At 42.6% G+C, this 21,670-nt stretch overlaps 1 protein-coding gene across 2 annotated transcripts in view; it reads right to left on the reverse strand.

Annotated features, from left to right (window-relative positions):
- The window catches only part of cntnap3 (contactin associated protein family member 3), a 189,717-nt gene that overhangs the window by 3,445 nt on the left and 164,602 nt on the right, over positions 1 to 21,670 (reverse strand). Inside the window, exons 19-23 of one of the 2 annotated variants that reach the window (XM_045692516.2) lie at positions 16,562 to 16,786; positions 9,453 to 9,586; positions 6,362 to 6,449; positions 2,999 to 3,217; positions 2,214 to 2,285 (exon numbers count right to left, since the gene is read on the reverse strand). In XM_045692516.2, the coding sequence (XP_045548472.2) occupies positions 2,214 to 2,285; positions 2,999 to 3,217; positions 6,362 to 6,449; positions 9,453 to 9,586; positions 16,562 to 16,786 (738 nt within the window). The remainder of the gene's footprint in view (positions 1 to 2,213; positions 2,286 to 2,998; positions 3,218 to 6,361; positions 6,450 to 9,452; positions 9,587 to 16,561; positions 16,787 to 21,670) is intronic. The other variant, XM_045692517.2, reaches the window with a different exon arrangement.

Genomic DNA, 21,670 nt, shown 5'->3' on the forward strand with positions numbered 1-21,670 from the left:
AAAGCACAGTGGCTTTCAGAACACATTAACTCCTTTCTCAGCATTCTCAAGTTTAGTTCTGCGACATTTGTCTACGGCGTAGGAGCCTTAAGATAAATAATATGCCAATTTCTCTTGTGGGTATTTCATTGCTATTACCCAGCCTGCCTGATTTCCGTTGCTAATCTAAACTCTAAAAGGCATTACACAAGCTTCTAAGATCTGTAAATTCATCTCTGTACAAGGCACAGCACAAAGATCTCCAGTTCAATTCTCAGAAACGTAGCAGGCATTCATTTCATAGACCTTAGCTACAGTCCTTGTACACTGCAATGCCATGTATGGTGCATTTCATTATCAAGAGAAAAGGATACATCTTATTGGGAAACCAGAACACACCCAGACTCAATTTAATGGTAAATTACAATGGTTCTAAAATGAAAAAAATATTTGAAGATAGCTATAAAACTTCCTTAATCAGCAAATAATTTCTTTAAACGTTTAATTAGTTTTGGTGTCCTTTGTGCATTTGGCACTGAGTCAGCCTGTATAAGGAGGACTTTGAACTACTTTCTACAGTGAGGGAAAAAAGTATTTGGGAAATAACTATTTGACCCCTCTGCAAAACATGACTTAGTACTTGGTGGCAAAACCCTTGTTGGCAATCACAGAGGTCAGACATTTCTTGTAGTTGGCCACCAGGTTTGCACACATCTCAGGAGGGATTTTGTCCCACTCCTCTTTGCAGATCTTCTGACGTTTGGCAACTCGAACCTTCAGCTCCCTCCACAGATTTTCTATGGGATTAAGTTCTGGAGACTGGCTAGGCCACTCCAGGACCTTAATGTGCTTCTTCTTGAGCCACTCCTTTGTTGCCTTGGCCATGTGTTTTGGGTCATTGTCAAGCTGGAATACCCATCCACGACCCATTTTCAATGCCCTGGCTGAGGGAAGGAGGTTCTCACCCAAGATTTGACGGTACATGACCCCGTCCATCGTCCATTTGATGCGGTGAAGTTGTCCTGTCCCCTTAGCAGAAAAACACCCCCAAAGCATAATGTTTCCACCTCCATGTTTGACATTGGGGATGGTGTTCTTGGGGTCATAGGCAGTATTCCTCCTCCTCCAAACACAGCGAGTTGAGTTGATGCCAAAGAGCTCCATTTTGGTCTCATCTGACCACAACACTTTCACCCAGTTGTCCTCTGAATCATTCAGATGTTCATTGGCAAACTTCAGACGGGCATGTATATGTGCTTTCTTGAGCAGGGGGACCTTGCGGGTGCTGCAGGATTTCAGTCCTTCATGGTGTAGTGTGTTACCAATTGTTTTCTTGGTGACTATGGTCCCAGCTGCCTTGAGATCATTGACAAGATCCTCCTGTGTAGTTCTGGGCTTATTCCTCACCGTTCTCATGATCATTGCAACTCCACGAGGTGAGATCTTGCATGGAGCCCCAGGCCGAGGGAGATTGACAGTTCTTTTGTTTTTCTTCCATTTGCGAATAATCACACCAACTGTTGTCACCTTCTCACCAAGCTGCTTGGCGATGGTCTTATAGCCCATTCCAGCCTTGGTCTACAATCTTGTCCCTGACATCCTTGGAGAGCTCTTTGGTCTTGGCCATGGTGGAGAGTTTGGAATCTGATTGATTGATTGCTTCTGTGGACGGGTGTCTTTTATACAGGTAACGAGCTGAGATTAGGAGCACACTCTTAAAGGGATTGAGAGGGGGTCAAATACTTATTTCCCTCACTAAAATGCAAATCAATTTATAACATTTTTGACATGCGTTTTTCTGGATTTTTTTGTTGTTATTCTCTCTCTCACTGTTCAAATAAACCTACCATTAAAATTATAGACTGATCATTTCTTTGTCATTGGGCAAACGTACAAAATCAGCAGGGGATCAAATACTTTTTTCCCTCACTGTATATTCCAGCAACTGAACCAATTGGAACCTAATCAACCACCGCTTGAAAGCTTTGTGATGTGATGCTGCAAACATGCCATATCTTATGTTGAAATATTGTATTTATTTATTTAACTTTTATTTATCCAGGTTGTCTCATTCAGAAAAACATATATTTTGCAAGTGAGACCTTTATCTTTACCTTAGTCTATTTTGAACAGGATAATTTCTTATCTGACATGTTGTTTTACTGAATAGAATATAAGTATGGTTTATTATGACACTATAACAGTGAAACACATGAGAAACATGTTCCCGTTACCTCCAATCAATGCAGAGTCACTCTTGATTGCATTGACTATAGGCTCACCAGTACCTACTGTACCTAAATGATCTACAGCAGAGAGAGAGACAGTGATTGAGAGAGAGAGAGACAGAAAGACAGAGAGCGAGCAAGAGAAACACAGACACCAAGAGAGAAATACACACAGCGAAAGAGAGAGACATACAGAAAGAGAGAGAGACAGAAAGACAGATAGAGTGAGGAAACAGACAGAAAGAGAGAGATACACAGAAATAGTGAGAGAGGCAGCAGAAAGAGAGAGATACACAGAAAGAGAGAGAGAGGCAGCAGAAAGAGAAAGATAGACAGAGGAGTAGAAAGAGAAAGAGATAAGAGAAGAGAAAAGAAAGGGACAGAAGAGAGAGAGAGAGTCAGTAACATCAAGGGTCATCAGTCCATGCAGGATTCATTTACCACTACACCCTCAGTCCTAAACCGCATGAGGAGGACCACAGAAGAAAGATTATGCAAATGGAAAATGCCTCTCATCCAAATGAATGAACTCATCTGTCACAATGTAATCACTTTCATTCTCATCTAATTAACAAGGAAGATGGTGTATGTATTAAATGGGCCCTTGATAAAGTTTGAAAAAGCAGTTTGGAAAAAAGTGTAGATTCTCAAGTGGAATTAAAGAAAAACAAAAGGCACTCAAGCAGAAGAGGGAGCGAGAGAAAGAAAGAGATGGAAAAGGGGTGACCAAGAGTCCCCGCTATTACCACAGACTCCGCCCATCATAGGGAACTTGACACCTCCCCTCTTACCTGATAGGGAGTGTGTAGTTTCAGCTGGGTAGGGATTGGCTGGAGATGAGGAGCCACAGGTGGACTCTGCTAGGGATCCAATCACTATAACTGGGCTGGTGTTGGGGTAGAGCAGCGCTGCCTTCAGTGGGGCTACGGAGTTAAACTGTACCACCGACAGACAGCCACTGAAACCCTGGGAGTTCAGCCTGGCAATCTCTGGATCCAACTCACCAGACTCTAAACACAAACACACACACACACCCATGCACACAACCAAAAATGCAGAAACAGTCAGTGAGATCAGAGGTAAGTCAGATCATTACGTACTGTAATGGATAAAGGTATAGATTAAAATAGATCCCCTACATCAGGGGTGTCAAACTCAATTCATGGATGGCCTAGTGTCTGCTGGTTTTTGTTTTTTCCCTTTCAATAAAGACCTAGTCAACCAGGTGAGGGGAGTGCTTACTAATTAGTGATCTTATTTCATCAATCAAGTACAAGGGAGGAGCGAAAACCCACAGATACTCGGCCCCCCACTAATGTGCAGTATAGTGATCAGTCTAAGGTAAAAGAAGTGGGATTCATTGCTCTCAGAGTAATATTGATTGATTAGGCAGAAAGTTAATCAACAGCTCACAATAAACAAAGTAGATAATGAGTGACCCCAGTAACCCTGCTTCCATATGAAAGTAGATAATGAGAGACCCCAGTAACACTGCTTCCATTTGAAAGTAGATAATGAGAGACCCCAGTAACACTGCTTCCATTTGAAAGTAGATAATGAGAGACCCCAGTAACACTGCTTCCATTTAAAAGTAGATAATGAGAGACCCCAGTAACACTGCTTCCATTTAAAAGTAGATAATGAGAGACCCCAGTAACACTGCTTCCATTTAAAAGTAGATAATGAGAGACCCCAGTAACACTGCTTCCATTTAAAAGTAGATAATGAGAGACCCCAGTAACACTGCTTCCATTTGGCTGGCTAATATCCAGTAAAACCCTGAGTTTGCCAGGGTATCTGCCTCAACGGCTCTTCAGAATGACCAAATGACTATGCATTTAATGGTATGAATTTACATGGTTATCAGTACCCTTGAGCAAGGCAGTTAACCCACTGTTCCCCGGGCGCCCGAAGACATGGATGTTGATTAAGGCAGACACATTTCAGTTGAAGGCATTCAGATGTACAACTGACTAGGTATCCCCCTTTTCCCTTTCTTAAAGAAGTCAGTGAGCCGATGGCATTGTACTGCATCACACAAGCTACTGTATCGTGACTGTAACTTTCCCTTCTTACAACAGAGGAGCTATTCCTCCTCAGTCAGGCCTCATCTCTCTGTCTCTCTCTCTTCAATTTTAATTCAGAGGCCTTATTGGAATGGGAAACATATGTTAACATTGCCAAAGCAAGTGAAGTAGATAATAAACAAAAGTGAAATTAACAATAAAAATGAATATTAAACATTACTCACAAAAGTTCCAAAAGAATAAAGACATTTCAAATGTCATATTGTTTGCAAATAGTTAAAGTACAAAGGGGAAAATAAAGAAACATAAATATGGGTTGTATTTACAATGGTGTTCGTTCTTCACTGGTTGCCCATTTCTTGTGGCAACAGGTCACAAATATTGCTACCGTGATGGCACACTGTGGTATTTCACCCAGTAGATATGGGAGTTTATCAACATTGGGTTTGTTTTCGAATTCTTTGTGGAATATTTGTGTAATCTGAGGGAAATATGTCTCTCTAATATGGTCATACATTTGGCAGGAGGTTAGGAGGTGCAGTTCAGTTTCCACCTCATTTTGTGGGCAGTGTGCACATAGCCTGTCTTTTGAGAGCCAGGCCTGCCTACGGCGGCCTTTTTCAATAGCAAGGCTCTCTCTCTCTCCATTCATTACATTTCAATTTGTTAGCTTGATTGATGACAGGCGTCGCTGAGAATGACACAGAATCTACTTTCATGCCAGCTCTTTGATCCTGATATGACACACAGACTGTGGCGGGGTTAGAAAAGAGAGTACAGGGAGGACCCGGTCACACGTTAACATGGTCCATGGCATCTGAGATACATTCCACTACCACAGAGCAGTTTGTTTGTGTGTCAGATGACCAGAGAGCAGACCCCTTAGCCCCACAAGTCATTATACCCTACAGCTACTGGATTAGTCTGACTTTATACTAATGGCACTTCTGGATAAGTCTGACTTTATACTAATGGCACTTTTGGATTAGTCTGACTTTATACTAATGGAGCTTTTGGATTAGTCTGACTTTATACTAATGGAGCTTTTGGATTAGTCTGACTTTAGACCAATGGAGCTGTTGAATTAGTCTGACTTTAGACCTATGGAGGTTTTCAATTACATTTTAGTCATTTAGCAGTCACTCTTATCCAGAGCGACTTACAGTAGTGAATGCATACATTTCATACATTTTTTTCTCCATACTGGTCCCCCGTGGGAATCGAACCCACAACCCTGGTGTTGCAAACACCATGCTCTACCAACTGAGCCACACGGGACCATGGATTGGGCTGACTTTAGAATAATGGAGCTTTTGGGTTAGTCTGACTTTAAACTGATGGAGTGTTTTGAAAGTTCATGAGTAAGTCAATAACAATATCACAGTTTCTACTGTTTAACGTTGTTATTGTGACATTCTTGACATTGTTACATGTGGATAGAAATGGATTTGCATCTGAACTGAGTAGAAGCAGTGCATTGTGTATTTTTGTGTACAGGCATAGTATGGAGTATTATTTCCACTTGACGTGGAATATTTAGTTAATTATATTGTATCAGAATGTACTGTACTGTAACTGCTGTATTTTATGTGTCTGTTTCCTTTAATCATTTCTCATTACAATTGAAAGCAGGCCTCCTATTTTAAAACAAAGACATTAGCAATATGCCTTCATAAAGTGGCCTATTTCCGAAGCAGGGGATAGACAATAATTACACATAAAGACGATATTATTCCGATTTTAAGTAAACAGACACACAACAACGCTCCGATGATAACATGTCATGTCGAACTGTGATTACCTGAGTGAACCAAAAAAATGCACATAATAATAGATAATTATTACATTCATATGGGAGCAATTCTATCTCTATTTGAGCTAAAGAAACTCTTTGTCATCATATTTTCATTTTAACAATCTTTATGTCATTTTAACAAGCTTTATGTTATTTTAACAAGCTTTATGTAAAAGCTTCAGACAGGAGGGATCCTCACAAGCTCTCCAGTTCTGTGATTGAAACATACAGCGAAACACCTCTGAGCTCTTTATTAAATCACAATTTCTTTGCAAGTTTTAACTTAAACGGCCTTCTCCTTCGTCATTTGAATGGAGTCCTCTATAACTCACCATGCACTTTCCCCAGGACAACTGACTTGATAGCATTGAATTCTGCATCAGATGTGAGATTGAAGTCTTCCCTTTCGTGCTGGTCAATCTGAAACAAATTGCAGAACAGGACCTGTAAACACTTTGTCGAATGGTCAAATTGGGAATTAAAAAAAAGACAATTAACACTTTCAGATGATGGAGAATGTACTCTTTCATGTAGACTGTTTAATTAAACCCTGCTTTTCAAAGTACTTTAAACACATTATCACTTGGCTGTTGAGTATCTGTCATTCAACTAAAAAAATGAAAGTAGTGCAATAGCTTGGAAAGGTTTTCTAGTTGAACTTATATGATTGAAAATGTAATTACGATTCAAAGCTTACACTAATTGATGCAGTTTTGCTGGGACTTGCCAAACAGCAGCTTTACAAAATGGATTGTTAGTTGACTGGTTAAACTAGACAGACTGAAGAAGGCACAACGTGCCAAAACGTTTGGGAGCATAATTAGAATGTGATACTTTCATTCTTTCTTTTTATAGTCTACTCTCCATTAGTCAGCACCTCTATAAAACATTTTTGGGTGTCCGCAGTGGTGGAAAAAGTACTCAATTGTCGAACTCAAGTAAAGATGACTTGAGTAAAAGTTACAAAATAAAATACTAGTTGAGTAACAGTCTAAAAGTATCTGGTTTTAAATGTACTTAAATACAGCAGTGGAAAAAGTACGCAATTGTTATACTTGAATAAAAGTAAAAAGTAATTGTTATATATCAAATTCCATATATTAAGCAAACTAGACGGCACACTTATTATCATTTGTTGATTTATGGACAGACGGGCACACTCCAACACTCTGATATAATTTACAGATGCAGTATTTGTGTTTAGTGAGTCCACCAGATCAGAGGCAGTAGGGATGACAATGTGTTATATTGATAAGTGCGCAAATGTAACCATATTGGAAGGGAAAGGGGGCTACCTAGTCAGTTGTACAACTGAATGCCATCAACTGAAATGTGTCTTCTGCACTTAACCCAACCCCTCTGAATCATATTGCTGTCCTGTCTGAGCATTCGAAACGTAACAAGTACTTTTGGAAGTCAGGGAAAATGTATGGAGTAAAAAGTACATATTTTCTATAGGAATGTAGTGAAGTAAAAGTAAAAGTTGTCAAAAACATAGATAGTAAAGTAAACTACAGATACCCCAACAAACAACTTAAGTAATATTTCAGATAGCCTAATGAGCGTTGGGCCAGTAACTGAAAGGTTGCTGGATAGAATCCCCGAGCTGACAAGGTAAAAATCTGTCGTTCAACCCTGAGCAAGGCAGTTAACCCACTGTTCCCTGGGTGCTGTGGATGTCGATTAGGGCAGCCCCCCCAACCTCTCTGATTCAGAGGGGTTGGGTTATGTTGGGTGGTTGGAAGCACATGTTGGGTGGTTGGAAGCACGGAAGTAAAAACTTCTAAGTGTGCTGTCCACTAAGTGATTACTATGGAAAGGTAGTGCATTAAAATAGTCCAACATATTGGACTCGCCCCCTTCTCTAAGAGGTTTAAAAAGGGGGTGTCTAAATTTGTTCGTTTGTATGGCCTTGCTGTTATAGTTGGGTTGCTGTACTGTAGTTCAAATCCTCAAAGAAGGGTTAATACAGGATGATCCCTGGTGAAAAAGACTTTACCTTGCTTCAGCAAATACCCAGCAAGCCATGACCTTCAATTTGTATTGCAGAGCACTTAGTTAAGAACTGTAATTAAAAATAGCTAAGGGTGATGCGGTGGGGTTAATATCATGTTAACTAGAGTGGCAGTTTCAGATCACATCAGGGCAATGCTAAACAGGAATTCAGAATTATCAACAACAACAAATAGATTTTACTATATGGGGTAAAAAACGCAACTTGCTTTCCATGTGTCTGTCAAAGAATGGCCGAAAAGAAGAATGTCGACCAACTTTGTTGTTACAATTCTTGAAATGTGTGTTCAGTCTCCTCACAGATTTCAGTCCCTTACGCTAAAACTTTATCGATTTCTCTCTACTGTTCTCGTCTGCCATCCTATTCCTTTAATTCTTTAGAATCATTCATGTACCCTGAAATGTCTCTGAATTGTGAATGAGTGGGCCTACTTAACGACTGAGAGTTGGAATGTGTCTGTGCATTCTGAGTAAGTACAGCTCTGGAGCAAGGCCTGTGTTTGTGTCCTGCTGTGCAAAGGGCTTGGACTTGATGATAGATACATATGTAGGATCTTAATTTGATCACCCTGTTGCAGGATAACTTTCCTGCAATGCGGGAAAAACTTGTAGTGTATTTGAGGTTTTAAAAGTATCCTGACGTTTGCCATCAATGACCATTACTCATAATCTGAATAATTCTTTCCTGTTGCTGTAGGATTATTTCCCTGATGTAGCAAACTGGCTCAAATTAAGATCCAACATCTGTAGGGTTGGCTTCTCCTGTGTGGTTAGCAAAGAACTTGGACTCCATGATAGATACAGAGTCCCAAGAGGTAGAACTACACTATAGAAAAAACCTACATCACTCTTTATCAACTATCCTCAAGTGGTATCACATCTCACTGTATATTAAATCTGTTGGGAGTAATGTTATTTCCTTTTGAATTACTTTTACTCACCATGATAAAGATCCCACACTGCTAACATGTATACACTTACATTTACAGCTCAGCAGGTTAGTTACATTACATATAGGCCTACTTGTCTTTAAATACCCCTTGCTGACATTCAAGGCAGTGATTCTCTCTTTTAACGTTCTGCTACACCCAATTACCTTTTTCTCTGCCTGCAGTACCTCCTCATGTGCAACCAATTTTTAGGCCTATGTTTTTATTAATATTCCCAAGTACCCCTTGTGGATAGGCCAGATACCCCCAGGGGTACTAGTACCTAAGGAAGAGATCCACTGCACCAAGGTTACTGCTCAGCTTTACTTTATTATGAATGAGAATAAGTTACCTGAATAGTGACAGAATAAGTTACCTGAACATGGACAGAATAAGTTACTTGAATAGGGACAGAATAAGTTAAATAAGTTACCTGAACAGTGACATAAAAAGTTCCCTGAACGGTGAGAGAATAAATTACCTGAACACTGACAGTCTCTGAAAGCCTCCTGATGGAGACTCTGTGAAGTTGTCCGTCGGCCAGGTTCCTAACGCTGGTACCGAACACCTCAGCATCTCTACTGTTCTGCAGTTTGTATTTAACGTCCAGGTAACCTTTGAGAGATATAGAGACAACTTTAATACCAGGTAACTTTCAGAAACATTATGGGACAGTTGTCCAGAAACAGATTAAACAGACTCCTGCAGTGAAAACATTCTTAACTGATATTCTCATTTGAAAGACCCTTTTAGTCCAGGACTAAAGTTAACTGAAACTCCCATAGAGATGAAACTTGAACAATAATCAACACCATTTAAATAAAGACAGCCACTGAACAATCTCACTTCTACATGTGCAGCATTCACAATGTACCCAGAAAATCTTTTTTTTTTTTTTTTTACAGCAGTACAGATGTAGGATCTTAAATTGAGCCAATTTGCTACAGCAGGAGAATAATCCTGCAGCAACAGGATATGGGAAATATTATGTTTATTATAATTAACTGACATTTTATGCTAGGGCAAAAACTAAAATGTGCACCCTTGGGGTCCCCAGGACCGAGTTTTGAAAACCCTGTACTAAGCGGATTAATCTCTAATTCCCTATCAATAACAGAGATAATAAATCAAATTAATTTTCATAATTTGCAGGGAATTAAGTATCTGAGGGGCACTGAGTAATACACGGTTGTGTTTGTATTGTCAGTCAGCACCAAACGAATTATTCACATTCAGATGAATGGACAAATTGGAAATGTATTACATCGCTTAAAAAACACAAATGATCACTTCATACAAAGGTGTCTTTTTTTTAATCTTTAAGTCAACATGAAAGCCCTTCGTGATAATTACAATAACATAATTACAATTCTTCATGGAGGGATTGGGAGTACAAATATTATACTGAACGAAAACATAAATGCAACATGTAAAGTGTTGATATCATGTTTCATGAGCTGAAATAAAAGATCCAAGAAATTATTCATATACACAAAAAACGTATTTATGTCAAATTTTGTGCACATATTTGTTTACATCCCTGCTAGTGACAATTTATCCTTTGCCAAGATAATCCATCCACCTGACAGGTGTGGCATATCAAGAAGCTGATTAAAAAGCATGGGCATTACACAGGTGCACCTTGTGCTGGGGACAATAAAAGGCTACGCTAAAATGTTTCGTCACACAATGCCGCAGATGTCTCAAGTTGAGGGAGCATGCAATTGAAATGCTAACTGCAGGAATGTCCACCAGAGCTTTTGCCAGAGAATTGAATGTTCATTGCTCTACTATAAGACGCCTCCAATGTCGTTTTAGAGAATTTGGCAATACGTCCAACCGGCCTCCCAAGCACAGACCATGTGTAACCATGCCAGCCCAGGACCTCCACATCTGGCTTCTTCACTTGTGGGATCGTCTGAGACCGGCCACCCGGACAGCTGATGAAACTGTGGGTTTGCACAACTGAAGAATCTCTGCACGAACTGTCAGAAACCATCTCAGGGAAGCTCATCTGCAGGTTCGTTGTCCTCACCAGGGTCTTGTCAGTCACTGTCTGTATTTAAATAGTGTTGATTATTGTTGAAGTTGACCTGACTGCAGATCGGCATCTTAACCGACTTCAGTGGGCAAATGATCACCTTTGATGGCCACTGGCATGCAGGAGAAGTGTAAGAGGTTGGCACGCTCTTCACGGATGAATCCCTGTTTCAACTGTACCAAGCAGATGGCAGACATCGTTTATGGCGTTGTGTGGGCGAGTGGTTTGGTGATGTCAACGTTGTGAACAGAGTGCCCCATGGTGGGGGTCGGTTATGATATAGGCAGGCATAAGCTATGCACAATGAACACAATTGCATTTTATCAATGGCAATTTGAATGCACAGACATACCGTGGCAAGATCCTGAGGCCCATTGTAGTGCCATTCATCCGTCGCATCACCTCATGTTTCAGCATGGTAATGCACGGCCCCATGTCGCAAGGATCTGTACACAATTCCTGGAAGCTAAAAATGGCCCAGTTCTTCCATGGCCTGCATACTCACCGGACATGTCACCCACTGAGCATGTTTTGGATGCTCTGGATCGACGTGTACGACAGCATGTTCCAGTTCCCACCAATATCAAGCAACTTTGCACAGCCATTGAAGAGGAGTGGGACAACATTCCACAGGCCACAATCAACAGCCTGATCAACTCTATGCGAAGGGGATGTGTCGCGCTGCATGCGGTAAATGGTGGTCACAGCAGATAGTGACTGATTTTCTGATCCACGGCCCTACCTTTTTTTTAAAGGTATCTGTGACCAACAGATACATATATGTATTCCCAGTCATGTGAAATCCATAGATTAGGGCCTAATGAATTTATTTCAATTGACTGATTTCCTTATATGAACTGTAACTCAATAAAATCTTTGACATTGTTGCATGTTACATTTATGTTTTTGTTCAGTGTTAATAAAACATGAATTAGTTACACACATCCAGGTGAAAGAAAATAATCTTTGAGAGGGTAAGAGTGTTAAATAGACATTAAAATGATTTGCGCCATAGGACAAATGAAACAACTATTTTATAAATGAGGGAGAGGGCCCATTCTTCGATTAAAGCAGAGGGCCATCATATCAGAAAGTCTACAATTACTGAGGCACTGTAAGGGCAGGAGTATTTGAGCCATTTTATGATTTGTGCCCTAGGAAAAAGAAACTCTTATATAAGTGGAAAGGGCCCATTCCTATATTCAAGTAGAGGGCCATCACATTAGATAGGCCACAATTACTGTCACACATTGACATGGGCAGAGTGTAGTCTGTCTGCCAGTGGGGCGTCGCTGACCACTCGGAGAAGAAGCTATCCAGGGTTTCCGAGAACAACCACTCACTGAGCTCTAATTGGACGATCGTTCAGGAAGAAGTGCGGTAACTAACTGGATGACTGTACACTGCACAGTAATGCACTTGGCAGTCCATCACACTTCTCAGGACCATAAAAAATATGTATCAGAAGCAACCTTTCTGAATTTGCATATTCGTTAGACATACAGCATAGCAGTGGAGGCTGGTGAGGGGAGGCCGGCTTATATTAATGGTTGGAATGAAGTGAGCCGTCCCTTCCCTCACCAGCCTCCACTGCAGTACAGTACATGGTAATGTAGAGGCAGTCTTACTGCAACTTCTATACAGTAGAGAATATCAAACTTCTTAAACACCCACTACACTTAGAGTTTCTTTAACTTCTGCAGTTAGTTTTTGAACATGCTGTAGCTAACAGTATCTACTTAACCCTTGCGTGGTGTTCATGCTTTTGTTATTCACCCAATGTTCGCGGGTCTGATGGACCCACAACATTATTGGGTTTTTAAAACAATACAGCCATAACAATTTACGTAAAAATACTTAGATGTTGACTTATATCAATTACAAGCAATATAGACAGCATACATGGTTAATATTTGCCATTTACCTCTGCTAGATCACATTTATCAATAAAAGCGCTATTCGTTATTTTTGATAAAATGTGATTTTTGTAAACACAAATCTATTATAATCAAAACACGGGTGGAATAAATCATGTTCATCTCGAACAAATATAAATGAAACATGGTTTTCATCACTATTGATGTTTATTGCTGTGAAATGAACAAATTAGAAGGACAAATTTTACATTCAGTATTTTATGGAAATGATAAATGAGCCCCCGGTCTACAAAACACATGAGGGACTGAGTTTTACTGTGTGTGTGTTGCAAATGTATTTCTTGCACTTGATGCATGTGTCCTTGTTTTCCTGTCCTTCTTGGGTCCACACACATCGCAGCGCTTCTTCTTGTTGCTACCGGCTGCAATCTAGAATGATGAAAACACTTAGCTCAGGAATTTTACTAACATCTCCCTCACTCACTCACATATATAGTTACAGCAGGCCAAGGTAGGAGAGTCAGACACACACACATGCAACAACATCCCTCACACTTACTTCCGGTATTGAAGTTGTTGGTTCTGTGGGTCGGGCGGATGGGGCACCAGCATCCTCCTCACAATGGCTGCAGAAGCTGGGGTCCTTGGGATATGTTGCCTCATCTGGATTTGAGGTCTTACCAATGCCTTGCCCAGCTCCTGGAGAAAGAGCCGTCTGCTCTGGAGCTTCCCTCTGTTCCAATCTGGGTTCAACGCCATCCAGTTGACAAACGCGTTGTACGCCGAAATGTCCAAGATGTTGAAGAATATCACAAGTGGCCAGCGTAGGGTTTTTCTTTTGCAGCTGTATCCAGTCACCAGCTTTTCGAAATTGTCCACCCCTCCTTTTGTGGCATTGTAATCCATTCTGATTTCTGATTTTATGTTCCTGGCCACAGATTCTCCCATCCCTATGCAACGTACTCATGAGTACCACATTTTTGCCTTTCTTTGGCATGTAGGACTCTAGGGACGTGTCGGCCGTGAACACAAACTTAGAGGAATTGATAGGCCTGTTACGTGTATTCAACAGCTGAGGTGGGAGCTCTGACTTGTTTTTTCGTACTGTTCCTACCATTGTCAGCTTCCTCGAGGAGCTCCTGTCCCAGCTTTTGCGAAGTAAAAAAGTTATTGCATGTAATGTTGTGGCCATGGAGTCCCTGTCACGTCCAGGACAACCTGCAGCCCTCGGTTCTTCTCAGTGGCTCCTACATCTGGCTTCCCTGTTCTTTACTGACTTGCCTAGTTAAATAAAGGTTAATTAAAAAATATATAAAAAAATACACTTGCAAGTTCCACGCATATGAGGAAGCAGCATCACAGGCAGCCAAGATCTTGATTCCATATTTTCCGGGTTTAAACAGTTTGTACTGCCTGAAGGGGCAGCGGCCCCTAAATGGCATAAGCTGCTCATCAACAGTAACGTTGGGCCCAGGGTTGTAAAACAGGGGAAGGCGGTCCACCCACTTGTCCCATGTTGACCTGATTGCAGCTAGCTTGTCTCTCTGCCGCCGAGCTGGTCTGGTGTCTCGGTTATCGAAGCAGATAATCCTGGAAATAATGTGGAAGTTTTCCAGAGACATTGTTGCATGCAAAAGTTCTGTGCCAGTTTCTGCATCCCGCAGGGTTTCTGTGGATTCCCCATTGGATCTGAAAACACCAGCAAGGATAAGAACCCCAAAGTATGCATGTAAATGAGTTTGGTCCATCTCCTTCTATTTCTCTCCAAAAACACACCTTCCCTCCAAATTAGTGCAGTCCAGAATTATTTTCTGGATGGTGCCTGGGATGAACAGTTCAAAAGAAGACTTTATGTCCTGCACATTAGTAACCGCCATCCGCATCGGCCCTGGTTGCATCCTTATCACATTGGCAGCCATGCGGGGTGGCTCACTCCTTGGCTCAGGCAGACCATTCAATTTCACAATTTTCTGACTTCCATATTTCTTCTCCTGCAGGCTGTTGATGAGCTGGTTGGTGACGGGCTGGTCCTGGGGCTGGCTGAGGGTCAATCTCATCCTCTTCTTCCAGCTCACTGTCAGACTCCGAATTTACAAGGACATTAGCTTCTCTCTCTGCAAAAAAGGCCCTCTGAGTAGAGATTATTTTTGCCATACTGATTGATTGTTGTAAGGAGCCACACATGCAAAGCTATTTATTTTTGGTGTCCCTCCCCCAATTTGCACCTGGCTGGGCACCTGGCTGAAATAATGTATTGTAATAACATTGTGCAGGTTCCTGCAATACATTGTGTAGTTTCACACACTACAAAGGGTAAAGAGTTCGAGAAAAGCGGCAGACAGGCAGGGAGACAGACAGGTTCTTGGTGCTATGTTGATACAGCAGAGCCAGGGTGGAGGAAGACAGACTGGAGGCACACAGCAAACCTTTGTTTCATTTTTACTTGTTTTCACCTACACACACACTTTTCTATACTTTTATTACCCTTGGGTCCAGACCCGAACACCACATACTTAATATAAATGTGTAGTGGGGTGCACAGTATGCGCTTAATGAAAATGTGTTATTTTACATGCTCTTCACAGAAAATGAGCCAAGGCCAATGAGTCTCAGGTTGAAAAAATAATGAATTGTGTTTTTTTATTTTTTATTTTAGTAAACATTGAAAATGGGTCCCACAGACCCGAACACCACACAAGGGTTAAAGGAATTTACTGTGTAGCTGGAGACACTAGTAGTAGCCTAGCTACCAGGCATAATATATTCATTTTATATTCAAACTCTCTTCATTAATATCACATCTAACACAGAACAAACAGAATATCCAAATCAAATCAAAAAGAGGTGTGGCAAGTTGATAAACTGTCCCTTTGTATTTAGATATGTTGACTATATTTACTATCAAGAAAGACATATTTTGCACTTTCTTACTCTTACTGAGATATCTTGCATGTGCTCTCTTAGAACAACCGACAATGCCACACATGTTACTGAGCATGAATTAAGAGGCAGTGGTGTCTGACAAGCCTGGTGTCTACAGGGATTTGGAGACTCAAATTAATCCAAATGAATCTGCTAGTGGAGGAAAATGAGCGGCGATATGAGGACCTGCTCAGTTCAGCAGCTGTTTCCAACCGTGCTCTCTCTATCTCCCCCCTCTCTCTTCCCCATCCCCCCTCTTTCTATCTCCCCCCTCTCTCCCAACCCTCTTCACCCCAACCCCCCTCTCTCCTCTCTCGCACTCTCTCCCAACCCACTCCCCACCCTCCTCTCTCCATCTCCCCCTCTCTCCCAACCCTCTTCCTCCCACCCCCCCCTCTATCTCCTCCCTCACTCCCCAAACCCTCTCCCCACCCCCCCCTCTCTCCATCTCCCCCTCTTTCCCAAACCTCTTCCCCCACCCCTCTCTATCTCCTCCCCCTCTCTCCCAACCCTCTTCCCCCCACCCTCCTCCATATCTCCTCCCGCTCTCTCCCCCAACACCCCCCCCCCTCGCCCTCACTTAGTCATTGCTAATAACCTTTCTAAATGTAGTAATACGACATAACTAATATCACAGGTTGGATTTTGAAATCACTCCGCCTCTTACCATTCCTATTGAGCAGCACAGCCAGGTACTCTCTATAGTTGGAGCTGACGTAGAGGAGCAGCGCCTCTTACTCCGCCTCTTACCGTTCCTATTGAGTAGCACAGCCAGGTACTCTCTATAGTAGGAGCTGACGTAGAGGAGCAGCGCCGGGCTCTGGGTGCTACGGAAGCTGAATGACACGTTCTCTCCCCGTAGCTTGAGGTCAGAGTAAATGGAGGAGGACTGGGTGCTGGTGTTCCTGTTCAGCTCATATGGCTCCTTGAATGTGTACTGGACCGATGTCCCGGGTTTGAAGTCAGCCGAGACCTCTGGAGGACAAGGAAGTAAAGGGGGGGGGGTTGGTTTCTGGGTTGAATTTAATGGTGTTTCTGTGACTCTTATGTGGATGATGTTAAAAATACTTGGTGGTCGGATGAGATTAATAAGGAGTATCCAAACGATGCACTTGATGAATTTATGAAATTGCTTCTTCCAAGTATTGATAAACATGCACCTGTTAAGAAACTGACTGTTTGAACTGTTAAGGCTCCATGGATTGATGAGGAATTTTAAAACTGTATGGTTGAAAGAGATGGGGCAAAAGGAGTGGCTAATAAGTCTGGCTGCACATCTGACTGTCTAACTTACTGCAAATTGAGAAATTATGTAACTAAACTCAACAAAAAGATGAAGAAACTGTAACCTTTTCTATTTGTACCAATGACCTGCCACTGGCATTAAACAAAGCATGTATGTCCATGTATGCTGATAGGTTTGGATTTCTGAACTTTAAATCCTTATTAAGCATTAGTTGTAATAGAGAAATGATGGGTGCCATAGCCAAGGAACTACACCAGAGGTTAATAGTTATCTGTAGGAGGAAAGTATATATATATATATATATATATATATATATTTAAAAAAAATTATTTCACCTTTATTTAACCAGGTAAGCTAATTGAGAACAAGTTCTCATTTACAACTGCGACCTGGCCAAGATAAAGCAAAGCAGTGTGACACAAGAACAACAGAGTTACACATGGAATAAACAAGCGTACAGTCAATAACACAATAGAAAAAAAGTCTATATACAGTGTGTGCAAATGGCGTGAGGAGGTAAGGCAATAAATAGGCCATAGTAACGAAGTAATTACAGTTTAGCAAATTAACACTGGAGTGATAAATAGCAGATGATGATGATGTGCAAGTAGAAATACTGGTGTGCAAAAGAGCAGAAAAGTATATAAAAACAATATGGGGATGTGATAGGTAGATTGGGTGGGCTATTTACAGATGGGCTATGTGCAGCTGCAGCGATCGGTTAGCTGCTCAGATAGCGGATGTTTAAAGTTAGTGAGGGAAATATAAGTCTCCAGCTTCAGCGATTTTTGCAACTCGTTCCAGTCATTGGCAGCAGAGAACTGGAAGGAAAGGCAGCCAAAGGAGGTGTTGGCTTTGGGGATGACCAGTGAGATATACCTGCTGGAGCGCGTGCTACGGGTGGGTGTTGTTATCGTGACCAGTGAGCTGAGATACGGCGGAGCTTTACCTAGCATAGACTTATTGATGACCTGGAGCCAGTGGGTCTGGCGACTAATATATAGCGGGGGCCAGCCGACTAGCGCATACAGGTTGCAGTGGTGGATGGTATAAGGGGCTTTGGTGACAAAACGGATGGCACTGTGATAGACTACATCCAGTTTGCTGAGTAGAGTATTGGAAGCTATTTTGACCTGCCAGTGTTCGCTGCTCTGGCACCCCAATGGTGGAACAAGCTCCCTCATGACGCCAGAACAGCGGAGTCAATCACCACCTTCCGGAGACACCTGAAACCCCACCTCTTTAAGGAATACCTGGGATAGGATAAAGTAATCCTTCTAACACCCCCTCCCCCCCCAAAAAAATAATATAGATGTACTATTGTAAAGTGGTTGTTCCACTGGATATCATAAGGTGAATGAACCAATTTGTAAGTCGCGTCTGCTAAATGACGTCAATGTTGTAAATGACATTGCCGAAGTCGAGGATCGGTAGGATAGTCAATTTTACAAGGGTATGTTTGGTGGCGTGAGTGAAGGAGGCTTTGTTGCGAAATAGGAAGCCAATTCTAGATTTAATTTTGGATTGGAGATGTTTAATATGAGTCTGGAAGGAGAGTTTACAGTCTAGCCAGACACCTAGGTATTTGTAGTTGTCCACATATTCTAAGTCAGAACCGTCCAGAGTAGTGATGCTAGTCGGGCAGGCGGGTGCGGGCAGCGAACGGTTGAAAAGCATGCATTTGGATTTACTAGCCTTTAAGAGCAGTTGGAGACAACGGAAGGAGTGTTGTATGGCATTGAAGCTCATCTGGAGGTTAGTTAACACAGTGTCCAAAGAAGGGCCAGATGTATACAGAATGGTGTCGTCTGCGTAGAGGTGGATCAGAGAATCACCCGCAGCATGAGCGACATCGTTCAAATATACAGAGAAAAGAGTCGTCCTGAGAATTGAACCCTGTGGTACCCCCATAGAGACTGCCAGAGGTCCGGACAACAGGCCCTCCGATTTGACACACTGAACTCTGTCTGAGAAGTAGTTGGTGAACCAGGCGAGGCAGTCATTTGAGAAACCAAGGCTGTTGAGTCTGCCGATAAGAATACGGTGATTGACTGAGTCAAAAGCCTTGGCCAGGTCGATGAAGACGGCTGTACAGTACTGTCTTTTATGGTTGGCGGTTATGATATCGTTTAGTACCTTGAGCGTGGCTGAGGTGCACCCGTGAGCAGCTCGGAAACCGGATTGCACAGCGGAGAATGTACGGAGGGATTCGAAATGGTCAGTGATCTGTTTATTAACTTGGCTTTCGAAGACTTTAGAAAGGCAGGGCAGGATGGATATAGGTCTATAACAGTTTGGGTCTAGAGTGTCACCCCCTTTGAAGAGGGGGATGACCGCAGCAGTTTTCAAATCTTTAGGGATCTCGGACGATAGGAAATAAAGGTTGAACATACTGGTAATAGGGGTTGCAACAATGGCGGCGGATAATTTTAGAAAGAGAGGGTCCAGATTGTCTAGCCCAGCTGATTTGTATGGGTCCAGGTTTTGCAGCTCTTTCAGAACATCTGCTATCTGGATTTGGGTGAAGGAGAAGCTGGGGAGTCTTGGGAAAGTAGCTGCGGGGGGTGCGGAGCTGTTGGCCGGCGCTGGGGTAGCCAGGAGGAAAGCATGGCCAGCCGTAGAGAAATGCTTACTGAAATTCTCGATTTTCGTGGATTTATTGGTGGTGACAGTGTTACCTAGCCTCAGTGCAGTGGGCAGCTGTGAGGAGGTGCTCTTATTCTCCATGGACTTTACAGTGTCCAAAAACCTTTTGGAGTTAGAGCTATAGGATTCAAATTTCTGTTTGAAAAAGCTAGCCTTTGCTTTCATGACTGACTGCTATTATTGGTTCCTGACTTCCCTCAAAAGTTGCATATCGCGGGGACTATTCGATGCTAGTGCAGTCTGCCACAGGATGTTTTTGTGCTGGTCGAGGACAGTCAGGTCTGAAGTGAACCAAGGACTATATCTGTTCTTAGTTCTACATTTTTTGAAAGGGGCATGCTTATTTAAGATGGTGAGGAAATAACTTTTAAAGAACGATCAGGCATCCTCGACTGACGGGATGAGGTCAATATCCTTCCAGGATACCCGGGCCAGGTCGATTAGAATGGCTTTCTCGCAGAAGTGTTGAGGGGTGGTCGTTTGACCGCGGGCCCATAGCGGATGCAGGCAATGAAGCAGTGATCGCTGAGATCCTGATTGAAAACAGCAGAGGTGTATTTGGAGGGCAAGTTCGTCAGGATAAGGGTGCCCATGTTTATGGATTTAGGGTTGTACCTGGTGGGTTCCTTGATAATTTGTGTGAGATTGAGGGCATCTAGCTTAGATTGTAGGACTGCCGGTGTGTTAAGTATATCCCAGTTCAGGTCACCTAACAGAACGAACTCTGAAGATAGATGGGGTCAATCAATTCACATATGGTGTCCAGGGCACAGCTGGGAGCTGAGGGGGGTCTATAACAGTGAGAGACTTATTTATGGAGAGATTCATTTTTAAAAATTAGAAGCTCGAACTGTTTGGGCATTGACCTGGAAAGTATGACAGAACTTTGCAGGCTATCTCTGCAGTAGATTGCAACTCCTCCCCCTTTGGCAGTTCTATCTTGACAGAAAATGTTGTAGTTGCGTATGGAAATCTCAGAATCTTTGGTGGCCTTCCTAAGCTAGGATTCAGACACGGCAAGGACATCAGGGTTGGAGGAGTGTGCTAAAGCACTGAGTAAAACAAACTTAAGGAGGCTTCTGATGTTAACATGCATGAAACCAAGGCTTTTTCGGTTACAGAAGTCAACAAATGAGAGTACCTGGGGACACGCAGGGCCTGGGTTAACCTCCACGTCACCCGAGGAACAGAGGAGGAGTAGGATGAGGGTGCGGCTAAAGCCTATCAAAACTGGTCGTCTAGTGCGTTGGGGACAGAGAATAAAAGGAGCAGATTTCTGGGCATGGTAGAATAGATTCAGGGCATAATGTACAGACAGGGGTATGGTGGTGTGAGGGTACAGTGGAGATAAACCCAGGCACCGAGTGATGATAAGAGAGGTTGCATCTCTGTACAGGATAGTTATGCTGTGTGAGGTCACCACATGTGTGGGAGGTGGGACAAAGGAGGTATCTGAGGCATGTTGAGTGGGATTAGGGGCTCCGCAGTAAACTAGCTAGGCATAAAGCAATCACAGGTGTTGATTGGGAGAGCTAGTTAAGGCAACAACGGGTAAGACAACAACAACAGGTAAAATGGCGATGAATGGGCAGAGAGGGTCGGTTAACTACACACAGGGCCTGAGTTGGGGCCGACAGATAAAGAAAATGGAGTAGCGTGATTAATGAACCGTCCAGCAGGCATCAGCTATGTAGCCAAGTGATCATAGGGTCCAGTGAACAGCAATAGATGGAACAGGGAAGCCGCGCAGTAGTCGTTACTACGCTAGAACGCGGGAGACACAGCGTTTAAAGATAGCAGGCTGGGGTAAGTAGAAGTGTCTGCTCCAACGTCCGGCAAAGGCCAGTTGAGGGCACAGCGGATGGAGTTAAGTCGGCGGACCAGTCGTGGTGGTACGGCGGGGCGCCGTGTCGACAAAGGGTCCAGACCAGATGGTGAAAGAGGTAATTGTAGTTGTAGTAATTTCA

Source organism: Salmo salar, chromosome 13, assembly GCF_965601325.2.
Source record: "Salmo salar chromosome 13, fSalSal1, whole genome shotgun sequence".
Taxonomy (NCBI): domain Eukaryota; kingdom Metazoa; phylum Chordata; class Actinopteri; order Salmoniformes; family Salmonidae; genus Salmo; species Salmo salar.